A 16,452-nucleotide genomic window follows, 5' to 3' on the forward strand; every position below is an offset into this window, starting at 1 on the left:
TCGGTGTTGGTTTTCTACCTCCCTCCACAGCCTGTGCTTCAAGAGCAGTATACTCCAGGAGATACGTTGAGGGTAATTGGCCAGACCATTGTCTTAGTGGGTAACATTTATCTTCTCGTAGCTCAGGTAAGAACGCACCTTCTCTCCCTACTTCTGATGCAGTTGGCCCTATTGCTGTGCTGTGAATTGGCCCTTCACCCTGTCCTTCTAACATACTGGTGGTAGACTTAGCTGACTTACGACGACCCCTGCTGGGGTTTGCAAGGCATTTCCTTCATCTTCCTGACCTTCTAACAGACTATCTCTGTTCATTTGTTTAGACTCTTTTCTTATGGAGGAGGCGCCTGTCCTTGAAAAGTCTGCTCTCCGATGACTGTATTCAGGTTTTCTTGTACGTTGGGACTGGGGATGAGTGGGGAGGGAAACAGACAGTCCTGGAAGTTATCTTTTTGGTCAAAGTAGGAACCAATCAGGTTAGAGGTAGAGGCAGGGAATTTTTGGGGTGCCCACAGAATACTTTTGAGGGTAGGAGGAGATTCCAGTCCAGTAACACCCAGGGCTTTTTTTCTGGGAAAAGAGGTGGTGGAACTCAGTGGTGGAACGCAGGACCGCACAATGACATCACTTTGCATCAGCTGGAACGAGGGGGGAGTTTTTTAAAGTTTAAATCGCCATTAGCAAAAATGGTCACATGGCCGGTGGTCCCGCCCCCTGATCTCCAGACAGAGGAGAGTTTAGATTGCCACTGGCGTGGAGGGCAATCTAAACTCCCCTCTGTCGGGAGATCAAGGGGCGGGGCCAACGGCCATGTGACCATTTTCAAGAGGTGCCAGAACTCCGTTCCACCATGTTCCAGCTGAAAAAAAGCCCTAGTAACACCTTAAAGACCAACAAGTTTTCAAGGGTATAACTTTGGGGGTAGGAGTCAGCAGGTCATTCCTGTCTTGCTTTGTAAGCTCCACAATAACTTTCTTGTGCCTGTGTCTCAAAACTCAGCAAAATATACAAAGAAATGGGTCTGGGCTTAGCAACTATAAGACTAAAAAGAGTCCAGTAGCACCTTTAAGACTAACCAATTTTATTATAGCATAAGCTTTCGAGAATCAAGTTCTCTTCATCAGATGCCTGATCAAAACTGGGCAGATACAGAAGAGGAGGGGGAAAGAGAGAGAAAAGGGAGGGGTCATAAATCACAAGAAGGCAGAATGCAATTAGCATAGAGGCAATCAAAACATTCCTTTGCTTGGAAATGTAAACATCTCCTTTTGGTGTGCAGTCAGTTTGTAGCAGTGAAGGTGTCCAATTCCTATGTAGTATAAGCCTTCGGTAACCACAGCTCTCCCTGCCAGTTGCATCTGACAAAGAGAACTGTGGTCCCCGAAAGCCCACACCAGGCGTCACTGGGCTCCCCCAGATCACGCCTCTGTAAAGAGAATCTGTTACCTGTGGTAATGTGATAACCATTCATAGTCTCTATTCAGTCCCCGCTTGACAGAGTCAAATTTGCATATGAATTCCAATTCAGCAGCCTCCCGTTGGATTTTGTTTTTGAAAGGTTTCTGTTGAACCACAGCGACCTTTAAGTCTTTGGTGGAATGTCCTGGTAGATTGAAGTGTTCTCCCACTGGTTTTTGGATGTTTCCATTTTCTAATGTCAGATTTGTGTCCATTTATTCTTTTGCGTAGAGGTTGGCTGGTTTGTCCAATGTACAGAGCAGAAGGACATTGTTGGCACATGAGGGCATATATCAGATTGGAGGATGAGCAGCTGTAAGAGCCAGAGACAGTGTAGTTGATGCCATTGGGTCCTGTAATTGTATTCCCTGGGTAGATATAGGGGCAGAGCTGGCATAAGACTGTTAGCTTAAATCAACAGAACGGCAATATTGTTTTTATTGCACACTATTGTTTTAATTTGGGGTGAGATGGAACAGGAAACTATAGGCCTCCATGGCAAGATAGGCATGCTTCCTCTAGGCCTGCGGAAGAGTGCCTCTCTAGCTTTCTTGGGAAACTCTGGTACCCTCCTGTATGGTATGTTATGCTTTCTTCCTCCTGGTCTTTTGCAGGTTGGTGCAGTCGCTCATGTTCTTGTTTTCAGTGCCTATGTATTATATGGGGCTGGAAGAACATATGCCTTTCATGGTTTTCTCCCTGCTGCTGGGCTGGATGAACATGCTGTATTACACCCGAGGATTCCGCCTGACGGGGATATACAGCGTCATGATACAGAAGGTTGGTGTGAAACCCCCCCAGCCTCCTTTAATCAAAGTGCTTCCTGTTTTATATGGGGAGGGAACTCCCACTGTGGAAGTACCCTTTGTCTATAAAATGCAAACTGCAGGCTTGTACAGCCTCTGTTTTCATTGGAGCCATGTGGAGAACAGAGAGGGAATTTAATCCTTCAACCTACACTCCCTTTCCCCAATCAAAGTCAGCTTCCTTGTCCAGCTATTAGAATTTTAAAGGGGAAAAAACATGTCCTTTAAACCTACCTCTTTCCCCCTTTAAAATGCTATTAACAACGCGTGGTGAGCCCAATTTCGGTTAGCCAATCCAAGTGGAGGTTCGAAAGTGAAACCACTTCTTTCTAGCTCCAGTATAAATGTGAGGCCACAGAAGTCAGCATGTTAAAGGCAGCAGCAACCTTTATTGGCATTACATCCATGTTAACAAAAACACTCGACGCAACCAGAACTCAGTCTACAAATACACAACTCGCCTCATAGATGCAAGATACAAAAATTTAGCTACAGTTTCGATATCTTTTTGGTTCTGATTAGCCAATAGGAAGATAACTTTACATTTATCAGATTTTCCAATTTGCTCTCTCAACAGCGGGTCAATGAGTGTGGGACGTATATGACAGTAATAAGTACAATACAAAAAGACATGTTCCAGGGTTTCTATGTCTCGCTGAGCACAAGTGCATAACCTGTTAGCATATGGCATTTTATGGAATCTCCCATAAAGTATTGCAGAAGGTAGTACATTAAACTGAGCTAACGAATAAGCTCTGCGATAATGTGGGGCCACTAAACAAGTGAGATATTCTGCCCTATAACCATGGGGTAAACCCCCCAAACCTAGGGGCGAACATCTGCCTATTGCAAGACTCCTGAGATTCTGAATCTCGATGTCGAGGAGTCTTCGTCCGATCAGTGCATAAGCTAAGTCAGCGATTTGGTTTTATAGTAGGGCTGCCAGCTCTGAGATGGCAAATACCTGGAGATTAGGGGGTGGTGCCTGGGGAGGGCAGAGCGTAGGAGGGAAAGAAACGAGTGGGTTTGATACTATAAAGTCCATCATCCAAAGCTGCAATTTCCTGCAGGACAACTGATTTCTTTAAATCAATAGTAATTCCAAACCCCACCTGGGTTGGCAAACCTATTTTATACACACACACGGCTGTGTGATCAATATCTCAACTGTTTCTTCTTTTAATCTCCCCTGTTTGGGATAGGCTGGAGTGACTTTCCTTCCAGTGGTGAGCTTATGCAGTCCTATCTTAGAGAGAAATATCACCATAAAATGATCAGCATTTCTCATTCTTATAAATGTGCCTCCATTTAAAAAGAGCCATCCTGTATCAGGCCACTAGTCCATCTAGTCCAGCATCCTATCTCACACAGCAGGGATACAAGGATCATATAGACGAGGGTGTTAGGTGGTTACATCTTGCTTTCATCACAGGCAGGTTTGGAAGCATCTTCTCCAAGCGCCCTCTTGTGGGATTATCTGTCCCTTTTCTAAGCATTATGGCTTGGATTGGACAAACGACTTCCAGACAGGGTGGCTGAGGGAGAGGAATTCAACAAGGGCAACGCCTTCGGTAGACCTTTCACTGCTCAGGATTCCCAAACTCCAGATGGTGGCTGGACATCGCCTGGAATTGCAGCCGGTCTCCAGGCCACAGAGATCAGCTCCCCTGGAGAAAATGGCTGCCTTGGAAAGTGGACTCTATGGCTTTATATCCCCCTGAGGTCCCTCCCCAAACTCCACCCTGCCCAGACTCCATCCTCAAAATCTCCAGAAATTTTCCAGCCCAGAGCTGGCAACCCTATCTCCATGTATTTGGCACATTTTGAATATTTGATTGGCATGTAAGTTGGTGAACTGCATGGAGGATGTTGTGGGAAAAAATGGGATTCTCCGCCCCCATGATTCCTCATGGGTACCCCACAGCAAGGCAGTTTGTGGTTAAAGCCAGCCTGCACTGAGCCATATGCAGCTTGTGGTGATTGTACAAACGTTCCTGAACAATTTGTCTTCCCTTCATTCCAGACAATCCTGAGGGACCTTCTGCGTTTCCTCTTGGTCTACTTGATCTTCCTATTTGGCTTTGCAGTAGGTGAGTTCTATTAGTCCTGGGGGTGGCATGGCTCAGGGTCAGAGCATCTGTTTTGCAGGCAGGTAAATGATCCTAGTTTCAGTCTTCAGCATCTCCAGTTAAAAGGATTGCATCGGGCAGGAAGTGACATGAAACACCTTTAGACACTGGTCAGGAATTATTTCTCTTCACTTAAGAAGATATAACCCTTCTTCACTTGGCTTGAATGGGAGTCAAATGGGTTTCAGCTTGTGTTGGCTTTTATACTTGGAATTCTTAACTAGAATTCTTCCTCAAGACAACGATGTTACAGTTAGGGCAAAAGATTTCTTTTCACTCTCACCAGAAGGGAACCTGTCTGACCTTCCCTGTCAGACTCTAACACACACTCTCCTCAAAATCCTGTTAACTATTCAAGCCCCGCTCAGTTTCCCCAATTGAAACCATGCTCTCTGTGCTTTAATTTGTATTTCAAAGGTGGAAAGATGAATTGTCTCTTTTCCTTTAAACACAAACAATGCAGGGACTCTAGTTTGTTGTACTCTGAAACAGGATTTGGTGGACTGTCCTGTGAGAAACGAGGGTTCATGTATTGTTGTTCTGAGGTATAGAGTGCACCATCTATGTCTAGTATGTGCAGGAGCACATCTAGAGAAAAACAGCTAGTGCAGACAAGCTCTTAAAATCAGAAAGTTTACAAAAAGTTTCTCCAAGGTAAGCTTTTGACTTCTCAGTTTCTTATTCCAGCCCTTTTCACCCTTACCAATGAAGTCCCCTCGACGGCCCAGAACAAATCTCTCCCCGTCGCAGAGGATGGTAAACCCCAAGCCACATACACCGGGCTGTTTAAGACTTCTCTGGAACTCTTCAAGTTCACTATTGGAATGGGGGACCTGGAGTTCCATGAGCACATGAAATTTAAGTACTTTGTGATCTTCCTCCTCCTCCTTTTTGTGATCCTAACCTACATCCTTCTGTTGAACATGCTTATTGCCCTGATGAGCGAGACAGTCAACAAGATCTCTGGATACAGCCAAAGTGTCTGGAAGCTCCAGGTAGGTCCAGGGCTGATGCTCTCTCTTCTGGGTCCAGCTTAATTTGAGTTAGCATCAGATCAAGCAATGTGACATGTGCTCTACCAAACACAAATCCAGCTAAGTTGAAGACTCATCAGTTTAACTGTTATCTGTGTATAGGTCTGAAGGCATAGATGGGGTGGAAAACAGGAGGATGGTAGTAACTGCTTCACAGGGGCATCACAGGAAGAGCTGAAAGCAGCTATGCAGGCTTCCAGCATGCAGGAACTACATCTGGCCAAGAATATTCCCTACTACAGCTAACTACTGATTCTGGAGAGTTTTAACACGTAGCCATTAGAAGTTCTAGCTTTAAAAGGAATCCTACTCACAGTTTAAACATCAGTGCAGACTAGGGTTGCCAGATCCCCTGACCTCCCCCCAGTGGGAGATCTGGGGCCTGGCTCCTTCCTTGTGCTTTTCCTTTTTGTGTGCACGGGCAGTGCATGTGCACTCCTGGTGTGTGCAATGACATCACTTCTGGGAAGTGACATCATCGTGCAGGTCACGGGCTGTCCTGGGAGCTCTCCCGCACTCCCCAGGGGAACAAATTGGGCCCAAATTGGGCTGAATTGCGTTACTGTAGAGTGTGGCTCAGTGATGGCTTTCTATGCTTGTTTGAGAGAGTGAATACAAAAAAGAAAGGAAGAACTATCATAAAAACACAGCTCCTGCTCTTCCTTGGAGGAAATTGCCTGAAAATGGTTAAAAGACTACATTTCCCATGAGTCTGTCCTTTAAAGGGGCAGACCCTATTCTCTATTGCCAGTACATAGGCCTCTCCATTCTGCCGTAACAGCACAGAGAATCCCCAAGGAACTTTTGTATTGAGTGTTAGGCTCCATCTACACATTACAAAGTCATCATGTAAGTAAAAATTACATTACTGACATAGGTATACATAAGTTTCACAATGGAGTCAAACAGCAACTCTGTGGAATGATTCGAGGATACCAAAACAGATGGCGGGGAGCAGAACTGAGCAACTTCCCCCTGCTTGCTTAGGGTTGCAAACAGAAAAGAGCTGATGTGCGTCTGGGAAGCACAAAACCCCCATTGCACATATGATAAGATCCTCTTGCTGTTCCATAACAAACACAAGGACTTTGTAATGTGTTGATGGGCCCTTAATGTTATGTTGGTGTTCTGTTTTTATATATTTCCTTCATACTTTGCCTTTCTCACAGAAACCCAAGTTTTATTACACCATTAAAATAATGAAATATAAATAATATAAAACATAACAACAACTGATGAAGAATAAAATTGGATCACCAAATTAGAAAACAATGCTCTTAGACAATATAGTACATACAAATAATGTAAGGGGGCAGAATTGCAAATTTGGCAAACAAAGCAATATAATACATATAAGAAATAAAGCTATGAAAATTGCCCCAATTTCACAACCTTGTTCCACATTATAAAAATACACTCACGAACAATTCCATTTTAGACATTCTGCAGAATGACAAGGGCGTGAGAGCTTTCTTGAATGCCAGGTAGGCCATTCCAACAGGTGGGAACCATGGCGGAGAAGCTCAAGTACGGGCTGTTGTTGATCTAACACAGTGGTTCCCAACGTTTTTCAGGCCAGTGGCCCCTTGGTTCTATAAACTTGTCCTCAGTGACCCCTACCTTCCCTTTAAAAAGCATTACTCAGAATAGCGGTTTGCACAACCCCCTAAAGAAGATAATAACAATAAAATTCAAAACTGTAGCAATTAATTGCACATTTATTCAAAATGTGGTATACTGGTCTGACTAGAGCTCTGGTGGCATGTTAACTAAAAATTCTGGTAGTTTCCACTAGATTTCAGCACCATGCAGAGACGGGAACTTGAAGTGAGGAAAGGCTCTAGGCTCTAGCCGGGGCAATCGTAAATAAGTGAACAGTGCGGTCGAAGGGACCCACCTCCAGTGCCTTCCTGCCACCCCTTGCCTCTTAGCACTCCCTAGGTCATCTCACCACCTCCAAGGAACCACTCTGGAAAAACTGATTTAACCCGTTTGCAGAGTGGGACCTTTAAAGGGTTTTCATCAGGAGGGAAGCAGTCACTGTGGCACACATTGTGTGAGGCGACTCTGCAGTGATGTGGGTCCCAGACAGTAGAAGGCCTTGTAACTAGCACCATGGAGTGACTGCAGGATAGGGGTAGTAAGAAAAGTCCACCTGTTCTTGTGACCTGTTCGGAAGCCTGGTTTGGTTAGACATAAAGTTGAATTTTGAAAGCTGTCTGGGGATTGATTCCAATATCCCTCTTTCAATTGGGTTTCTTCTTTGTGAGACAGCTCAGCTAGACAGAGCTGTGGCCTTCTTTCTAGATGCGTTGCTGATGGTGGCCAGCCAGGCCAGAGTCAGGGAATTCCATGGGGGCAAGTGAAAACCCCATCCTGGCCCTATCCACTTGCCGCCAGATGTAATTGCTGTTTCCACAAGCTTCTGTATCTCTTGGGCAGCTGTGCTGCTGGCAACATAATACAGCAGATCACAGGCCAGGGGCACCTTCCACAAAGGCGTGATACAGAGTAAAAGTTTCCAACTCTGGAGTGGGAAATTCCTGGGGATTTGGGAGCCTGGAGAGGGGGAGGTTTGTGGAGAGGTGGGACCTCAGCCGCATAGAGTCTGATCTCCAAAGCAGCTGTTTTCTCCAGGGGATCTAATCTGCACAGTCTGGAGATCAGTTGTAGTTCCAGGAGGTCTCCAGGCCCTATATGGAGGTTGGCAACCCTAATCTTCTCCTGTAGGTCTGAGGAGCCAAGAGGATAATTATGCAGTGTGAAAATTGTTTTTTCCATGTCCTGTATCTTCAGAGAGCTGTCACTATCCTGGAGATAGAGAAGAACTGGCTTTGGTATTGTAAGAAGCCACAGAGATCTGCCTGCTACTTGCCGGTCGGCTCAGGAGAAAAAGACAAAAGATGGGTCTTCCGGTAAGTCCATTGTTGGTGCAGCTTTGCCTCAGCTTTGAGCCTGTGTAGGAGTTTGGCATGTATATCTGTGCACCGTTTGGCTGTGCTATCCAAGACAGCACACTGTAACACTTTGGGGGGGTATGTGTGTTCTAGAGTGGAAGAAATAAATTGGGCCCACTGGGAGAAAGAGATGGAAGTCCTCAGTGAAGATCCTGGGAGCTCTGGGGACTCTGGAATTGAGCTTCAAGGTAAGAAACTACACCCACTTATCCACTCCAAATCCCACAGGGATTTTTTTTAGCGGGAATGTGGTGGAATGTTCCGGCACCTCTTAAAAATGGTCACATGGTCGGTGGCCCCACCCCCTAATCTCCAGACAGAGGGGAGTTTAGATTGCCCTCTGCACCGCGGCACAGAGGGCAATCTAAACTCCCCTCTGTCTGGAGATTAGGGGGCGGGGCCACCGACCATGTGTCCATTTTTGCCGAGGGCAATTTAAACTTTAAAAAACTCCCCCCTCGTTCCAGCTGACCCAAAGTGACATCCTTGTGCGGTCTTGAGTTCCACCACTGAGTCCCACCTCCTCTTTTCCCAGAAAAAAAGCCCTGGGAATGGGCACACACCCCTCCCCCAGTTTAGACAGCTAGAGCGTGCAACCTTAGGCCCAAGGTAAGTTCCAATGTGGGTTAGTGGCTAAAGTGACGGACGACGATATGGGCAACACAGGTTGGATTCCCCACTCTGTCACGGAAGCTCGCTGGGTGACCTTGGTCCAGTCACATACTCTCAGCCTAACTGTTATGACCTTTACTTTCTTTGAGTAGATATTTCTTTTAATCTTTCCCTTAACACCCTCTAGGTAGTTTGCTGCCACCAGGAATATTATATTTCAATATATTTTATTTAAGTTTTCCCTTTGGTAACGTTCCTAAGCGTCAGGCTCCTTCGTGGTTCTATGTGGCCCTGAGGATAGGAATGGGATATAGAAATGATCGCTACTCTGGGATATAACAAAACAAAAATAATCTTTTATTTAGTCAAGAAGCTTATCGGTTTCATAAACGTAGTTCTCGGTTCTTAAAGTTACTTCCTATAAACTCATTCACACAGATCTCTTCTAAGGCTTCACACACAGTTAGCCTCTTTCTCTGACTCAATATTTCTGTAACAGAAATGCTTAAACTCCTCAGGCAGCACACAGCTAGCTTCTCTTTCTCTGACTCTCATTCACAGAAATATGAAACCTGCTCAGGCAGCACACAGCTGGCCTCTCTTGCCCTGACTGAGTGTCCTTTCACAAACATGCTCAGTTCAGGTTCCACACAGGTTATATTTCTCTCATAAATCCTCCAATATACTCAGGCAGCACACAGCCAGCCTCCCTTTCTCTGACTGCCACTTTACTCTCTGCATAGTCAGTCTAAACTCCATTCACTCCGCCCACACTCTGTCATCAACCAATCACATCACTCACTCTTCCCTCTCTCACCCCCGCCACTCTTCACCTAGCTCAAACCAAGCATTTAAAGACACATGCCCCCATTTACTTAAAATCATTACACTAACCTACCTCACACGGCTGTTGTGATGACAAAATGGAGGGGAGAATAATTTATATAAGCTGCTTTGGGTCACTACTATGGAGAAAGGTGGGGTATAAATTAAGTAAAAGAAATAAAGAGTGATTAATGGGGAAAGAGAAAAATCCATGCTGGTCTCCCTGCTTTAAAGTGCAGAGCCCAGGGCCATATCCTGTTTTAGCGTGTAACTTTACTCTCTCCAAGGAAGTCAGTTTTGACCAGGCAACCTCGATCTTTTCAGATCTCAGAAAACTTAGCAGGATGAGCCTTGGCTAGGAATTGGATGGGAGACCTTCAAGGAAGACCAGGGTCTTTATGCAGAGGCAGGCAATGGCAAACCACCTTGGTTAGCTTCTTGCCTTGAAAACCCCAGCAGGGCTTGCCATGTCAGCTGTGACTTGATGGCACTCTCCACTACCACAGAAAACGACAGCTTTCACATACCAGAAGAGAGAAAGTCCTGCAGGATTGCTGATTCCCTTAGATCCCTGCCTGCTTGCCTGTCATTTGAGAGGCCTAACTTTCAGAGGAGAGATGGGCTGGTGCTAGCCACCACTGCAGGCTTCTCCATAGTGGAACCCCAAATGAGGAAGGCCTTTCCCTCAGTTCCCCAGCGAAGCACTCGTGTTCAAGGGCCAGGTTCCAACGTCTGGGATAACTTTCTCCCACTTGATATTCGACTGCTTTCCTTTACCTGATTTTTACCTCCGAACACAGAGTTCCACAGCTGACCAATCAGAGAGGGGGTGGTGGTGGTGCAAGTAGGCAGCAGCTTGCCAGCCACACAGGAAAGCCAGGCCCCTCAGGGAGATTGGCAACCCTAGTTAACTTTGAGGGGAAGACTGGGAGGTGCATTTGAGGACACATTCAATGACTTCCAAGTGCAACTGCAGATTATTTAGACTGTAGGGTGTGAGGACCAATCAAGCTGCATATGCAAAATGACCGCTGTGTTCCAACTATGGGGTGGGGAGGGATGAGGTGTGGAATGTTGTGAGCCCCAGTCAGCCCACATAGGCATATGACCTTGAAAGGCTGGCCCAATCAGGGAAGAGTGGCTGAGCTGGCAGTTGGCGGGGGCGCAAGCAGGCAGCAACCTGCCAGCCACACAGGGAAGCTGTATCCCTTTAGGAAAACACATTTGACCCCTTTTTTCCCCCTTAGGGGGCGAATTTCTTAAAGTCCCTTCTTAGTGGGTGTTTACATCATGAAAGGAATGTTGTCCCCAAATTTCATGTTTCTAGGTCCAGGGGTTTGGGCTGGGCGTTGATGAGTCCGTCAGGAGTTGGACACTTGTCTTTATATCTATAGATATTGAATTTAACAGGAAAAAGTACAAGATGAACGGGATCCCACTGGTAAATTGTTTCCCAAAAGCTCATGGTCAGGACCTTCCTCACATATTATCAAGGATCACTGTGCTTGTCACAATGTAGAGTTGCCAGACTCCAGGTGGTAACTGGAGATCTCCTGGAATTACGACTGGTCTCCAGGCCAGAGATCAGTTCTTGCTTTGGAGGATGGACTCTATGGCAGAGAGGGAGAGAGATCTTGGGGTGCAGAGGATAGCTCAATGAAAATGTTCTCAGGGCTAAAATACACCATAGAAAAGCCATGTGCCAGGGCTGGGGTTGCCAACCTCCAGGCAGGGCCTGGCAATCTCCCAGAATTAGAAATGATCTCCGGACTACAGTGATCAGTTCCCTCGGACAAAATGGCTGCTTTGGAGGGTGAACTCTATGGAATTATACCCTGCTGAAGTTTGTCCCCTCCCCCAATCCTGCCTGCCACAGGCTCCACCCCCCAAATCTCCAGGAATTTCCCAACCTGGAGCTGGCAACCTTAGGCAGATGGGAGAATGCAGTGCTCCTAGTAGCTTATAGACAATGAAATACATTTTGCTCCTAGTGAATGGCAGAAGATGCAGGCAGGGTGCTCCATGCTGGCAAAGAGTCACTTCTGCTGCCTGTCTTTAGGAATGTTCTCTTCCCCAGGGAGCAATTTCAGTAGAGGTACCAATGGGAAAAGGCCCAGTTATAGACATTCTCAGCTTAGTGGGAACATTGGCAGTGATTCGGTGGATCTGCAAATATTAATGAAGACCTCAGCTCAGAAGTTCAGCGCCATTTGTTGCCGTCTTTCTGCTTCTTCTGAGATACAGCTTCCAACTCTGCACGAGGACGTGTTGCTGAGGACCTGTCCAGACCACGGCCATTCAGAAAAAAAACCTCTTTCCAGTTCAATTGTTTCCAAACTGGGATGGATACCCCTTTACTCTCCCTGCCACTTGAGGTCGGGGGTGGGGGAAAAAAGCCAGGATTTATTTATCTATTTGCTTCATTTATACCCTGCCTTTCTCTCTACTGGGGAGCCAAAGCGGCTTACGTTGTTTTCTTCCGTTCCTTTTTATCCTTGCAGCAACCCTGAGAGGAAGGTTAGGCTGAGAGAGAGTGACTAGCCCAAGCCTACTCAGCGAGCTTCCATGGCAGAGTAGATATTCGAATCTGTCTCTTGCAGATCTCAATTCAGTGGTATAGTAGGCTCAGTCACAATGATAACCCCTAACACCTTAGGTATACAGACATCATAATAAATTTCCCCACAATTACGCAAATTGTTTTAGCACCATATATCTCACCTTGGCTGATTCCGCACAAGTTGGATAATGCACTTTCAATGCACTTTATCAATCGTTTGAGGTGGATTTTTTGTTCCGCACACAAAAAAATCCATTCCAAATGATCTATAAAGAGGATTGGAAGTGCAGTATCCAACGTTTGCAGAATCAGCTGTCCTCAATGCATTTGTTTGGCACTGGATGGCTGCAATGCATTTATTTCCCGAGCTTTTGGTTGACACCCCCCCCCACTACCATGGATTTGCATGAGGTTGAATTTTAATGATTTGGGGGGGGGTCTTCTTAAGTACTGTAAACCGATAACTCTGTTGTAATTTTGTTGATGTGGCAACTGTGGGTTTTATATTTCTCTCCTAACTTTTAAAATTGCTGGGGTTTTTTTTGCCTCTGCCACTTTTATTCTTACTGCTTTTAGTTTAGGTGTCACTATTTTGGGAAGTGTAAATGTTTGAAGTGGATTGTTCTTAATAATGGAGTGGATCCAACCTTCCTCCAAGGAGCCTTTTTCCAGCCTAAGGGAGAGCCACTTAAGTTGAAGGAAAGCACCTTAGGCTGGAGGAAGGCATCAAACTCTGCTCAGTGGAGTGGGAGGAGAAGGGTAAAATCCAGCCCAGAGTAGTGGTGGTGTTCTTATTGGCAAGCTGGGAAATTCCTGGAGATTTCTGAGTAGTGCCTGTAGAGGGGGAAATCTAGGGAAGGGATTTCGTCTAGAATCTATGGTATACCATAAAGTTTGCTCTCCAGTGCTGTCTTTTTCTCCAGAGGAACTGATCTCTGAAGTCTGGAGATCTGTTGTAATTCCAGAAGAACTTCAGGCCCCACCGAGAGGTTGTCAGCCTTACAGATGCCTCACTCCCTATTCTGTCTCCTTTTTCAGAGAAGAGCCTGTGGAGCTGGGTATCGCGGGGAAAGGCCCACTCGTCTACCACAGCATCCACACCAGAGGAATAGGCGCTGTTGCATCAACTCAGCTAACGAGCAAGATGAAGCTGTTAAGAAGGCACAAAGCATTCGGAGAACCTGGCTGCAGCTCATGGCTGAATCCCTTAGGCCAATTTTGTGAGCATGATCTAAAGAAAAAATCACAACGGAAGCTGCCAATAAGACTGTGCTTGGGCTAAGATCTGTGCTTTTGAGACGTTGCATGTCACAGGCCAGCCCTTACTGGAAACCATATAGCAATCAGGGTTCCAGCTGGGGTTGCTAACTCCAGGTTGGGAAATTCCTGGAGATTTGGAGGTGGATCCTGGGGATGTCAGGGTCTGGGAAGAGGAGGAACCTTGACATGGTGTAATTCTACAGAGTACCCCCTCTGAAGCTGCCATTTTCTCCTGGAGGTTGGTAACTCTGGCCCCAGCAGAGAGCAACAGCCCCCTATTTAGTGAGTTAATTACTCTCCAGTCGGAACTCAGTCTCTCCCTCCAGGCTCCCAGCCGCTTGGCTCTCTGCCTCAAAGTCCCTCAACTGGCTACACCCTTCATATTCAGTCACTTCTGTTTAACAAACCTGTGAAAAGATTAACTCCCGCACTGCTGTATGTTCATCACTTGATGTCACATACATGGATAAAAGAGCCATAAGGCATGAAGAGAGACAGGCCAAAGTTTTAAACAAACACACAATGTTGTTCAGCAGAGGCCCTTCATCAAATGGCATACTTTTACTGTCCTGAAAAATGCTAGTAAAGAGTCCAGTAGCACCTTTAAGACTAATCAACTTTATTGTAGTATAAGCTTTCGAGAACTGCAGCTCTCTTCATCATCTGACGAAGAAAGCTGTGGTTCTCAAAAGCTGACGATGCATCTGACAAAGAGTTGTGGTTCTCGAAAGCTTATGCTACAATAAAGTTGGTTAGTCTTAAATGTGCTACTGGACTAGTCTTTACAATTTTGCTACTACAGACTAACAACATGGCTAACTCCTCTGAAAAATGCTGTTCTTAGCCAAAACCATTGAGCGTATTATGGGAATCCTGCTTTCAAGCTTGCTGGATGACACTGGTCTTTGGGATCTTTATGAATCTGATTTGGGGGTTAAGAGGGCCTCAGTCCCTCTGGTGGGTGATGTACATCAACAGATAAGTCGGGAAGTATGGCTGTATTGATTTTCCCAGGAACTCTCTGCAACATTTAATACTATCAATGGTGTAAGATGCCTTTTCATGCTTGGGATGCTATACAGCAGCCCTATATCTTAGAAAGTGGTGTTGAAAGACTAGCCCATTCCTGAGGCTGTTGGTCTGCAGGGTACCGCAGAGATCTTGTCCTGTCTTCTGCGTTATTCATCGATGAATGAAACTACTCGGTGATGTTGTTTGGAGATTTGGGATGTATGCAGTAAGCATGCTGGTGGCACACAACTCTAGGTCTCATTATTACATATTCAATAATACACATGGTTCTTGTCCTGTCTCTTTTATGTCCCTGTAAACTAGGTGGAGAGTACAGAGGAGTCACACTATCCTTGCATAAAGAGGCTGAAAAAAAACAGGATATTCTTCCTGCTGTTTCCTCTGATTGACAAGGAAATTGCTTGCTGTACTGGAGCCAAAAGAGCAATACATCAAAAGAGTAATTCGTTGGTTTTGCATTTTTTAGCATCAAATGCAGAGATATAGAAGTTGCATACAGATATTTTTTAAAAAAACCTTTTAAGTGCCATTCTTTTTATGGAATACGATATTTTAAGAAAATCCTCAGTAATAGCAAGAAGTCCCTCAATGTATCTCACAACCAAATGAACTATGGTAATGAGTGTAGCTGAAGGGTAGGTAAAGAGTAACATTTATTTCAACATTAGTCTTTAAGGTGCCACTGGACTTTTGTTTTATTTTGCTATAACAGACTGGTATTTAATATGTCATTGCATTTAATATGTCATTATGGACAAACACGAGTTGGTTATTGTATTAGGCAATAATTATAATGCATTATGCAACCTGTACTCCCTACTCACCATTCAGTTCTTAAAAACAGGAAGCCAGAGGCAGCCCAGGAGCAGGTTACACTGCGGTTACACAGGATGAGGCAGACAGAAGGGTGGTTGGACATGTAACCAGCCCCCCCCCCCCCCGTTCCTCCTTGCATCAGCTCTTGGGTGGCAGCTGGGGTCCTGGAGCAGATGGTGGTGAACAAAGCGAAAATCCACATAGGGCGGAGCCTCCTCTTGCCTCCTATTTGAATTTCATTAATACCTTTGAAAAGTGATGTCTGTTACCTCCCATCTTTTTCTCATTTATTCTGAGCTCCCATCTGATTTTCAACCCATTCTCTGAGACTCCTCCTTCCAAATCTTTTGGCTCCCTCACCCTCCATAACCCCAAGCCACAGGCTTTCTGGAGAGGGGAGTGCAGGGGTGTCTGAGAGCTAAACTACAAGTGACGCCTGACACTAGCTGGACACTTGTCAGCTTCCCTCAAGTTTTGATGGGAAATGTAGGCAGCTTGGCGGAATGTTGGACAAGTGACAGTTGAAAAGTCCATTGGACAGCAGTCGGAGAGCCAAGCTGCAAGACCAAAACACCTACATTTCCCATCAAAACTTAAGGGAAGCTGACAAGTGTCCAATTAGTGTCAGGCGTCACTTGTAGTTTGGCTCTTAGTCATAGAGAAGGGATGGAATGCAGCTCCATTCATTTTGGCTTCAGGATGCTGAATGCTGCATTAGGCATCCTGTACTCCCCCACCAATCTGGGCAGTGTGGGGATCTGGCATCTCCACCAGCTGAAACTGAATTTTCAACCATTGATCGCCACTCCCCATATGTTTGGTTCCAATTTTGCTCCATGTTAACTTTGGACTGGACCCTCCCTCCTAAAAACATAGCGCCCTGTCCTTCCTCCAAGGTGCTATGGCCATCTTAATTTAGCCCAGAACAGCTGCCAACCTTAGCCCAGCCCATAAGACCACACTGAT

General features: G+C 45.6%; 1 protein-coding gene across 2 annotated transcripts in view; it reads left to right on the top strand.

Moving 5' to 3' along the window:
- The window catches only part of TRPV2 (transient receptor potential cation channel subfamily V member 2), a 33,407-nt gene extending 17,511 nt beyond the window's left edge, over positions 1–15,896 (top strand). For both annotated transcript variants that reach the window (XM_055001642.1, XM_055001643.1), the window contains 8 exons: positions 31–126; positions 321–391; positions 2,070–2,235; positions 4,285–4,351; positions 5,078–5,385; positions 8,221–8,339; positions 8,475–8,569; positions 13,417–15,896. In XM_055001642.1, coding sequence (XP_054857617.1) covers positions 31–126; positions 321–391; positions 2,070–2,235; positions 4,285–4,351; positions 5,078–5,385; positions 8,221–8,339; positions 8,475–8,569; positions 13,417–13,490 — 996 coding nt within the window. In that variant the 3' untranslated portion in view covers positions 13,491–15,896. The remainder of the gene's footprint in view (positions 1–30; positions 127–320; positions 392–2,069; positions 2,236–4,284; positions 4,352–5,077; positions 5,386–8,220; positions 8,340–8,474; positions 8,570–13,416) is intronic.
- The last annotated feature ends 556 nt before the right edge of the window (positions 15,897–16,452 follow it).

This window comes from Eublepharis macularius, chromosome 17, assembly GCF_028583425.1.
Source record: "Eublepharis macularius isolate TG4126 chromosome 17, MPM_Emac_v1.0, whole genome shotgun sequence".
NCBI lineage: Eukaryota > Metazoa > Chordata > Lepidosauria > Squamata > Eublepharidae > Eublepharis > Eublepharis macularius.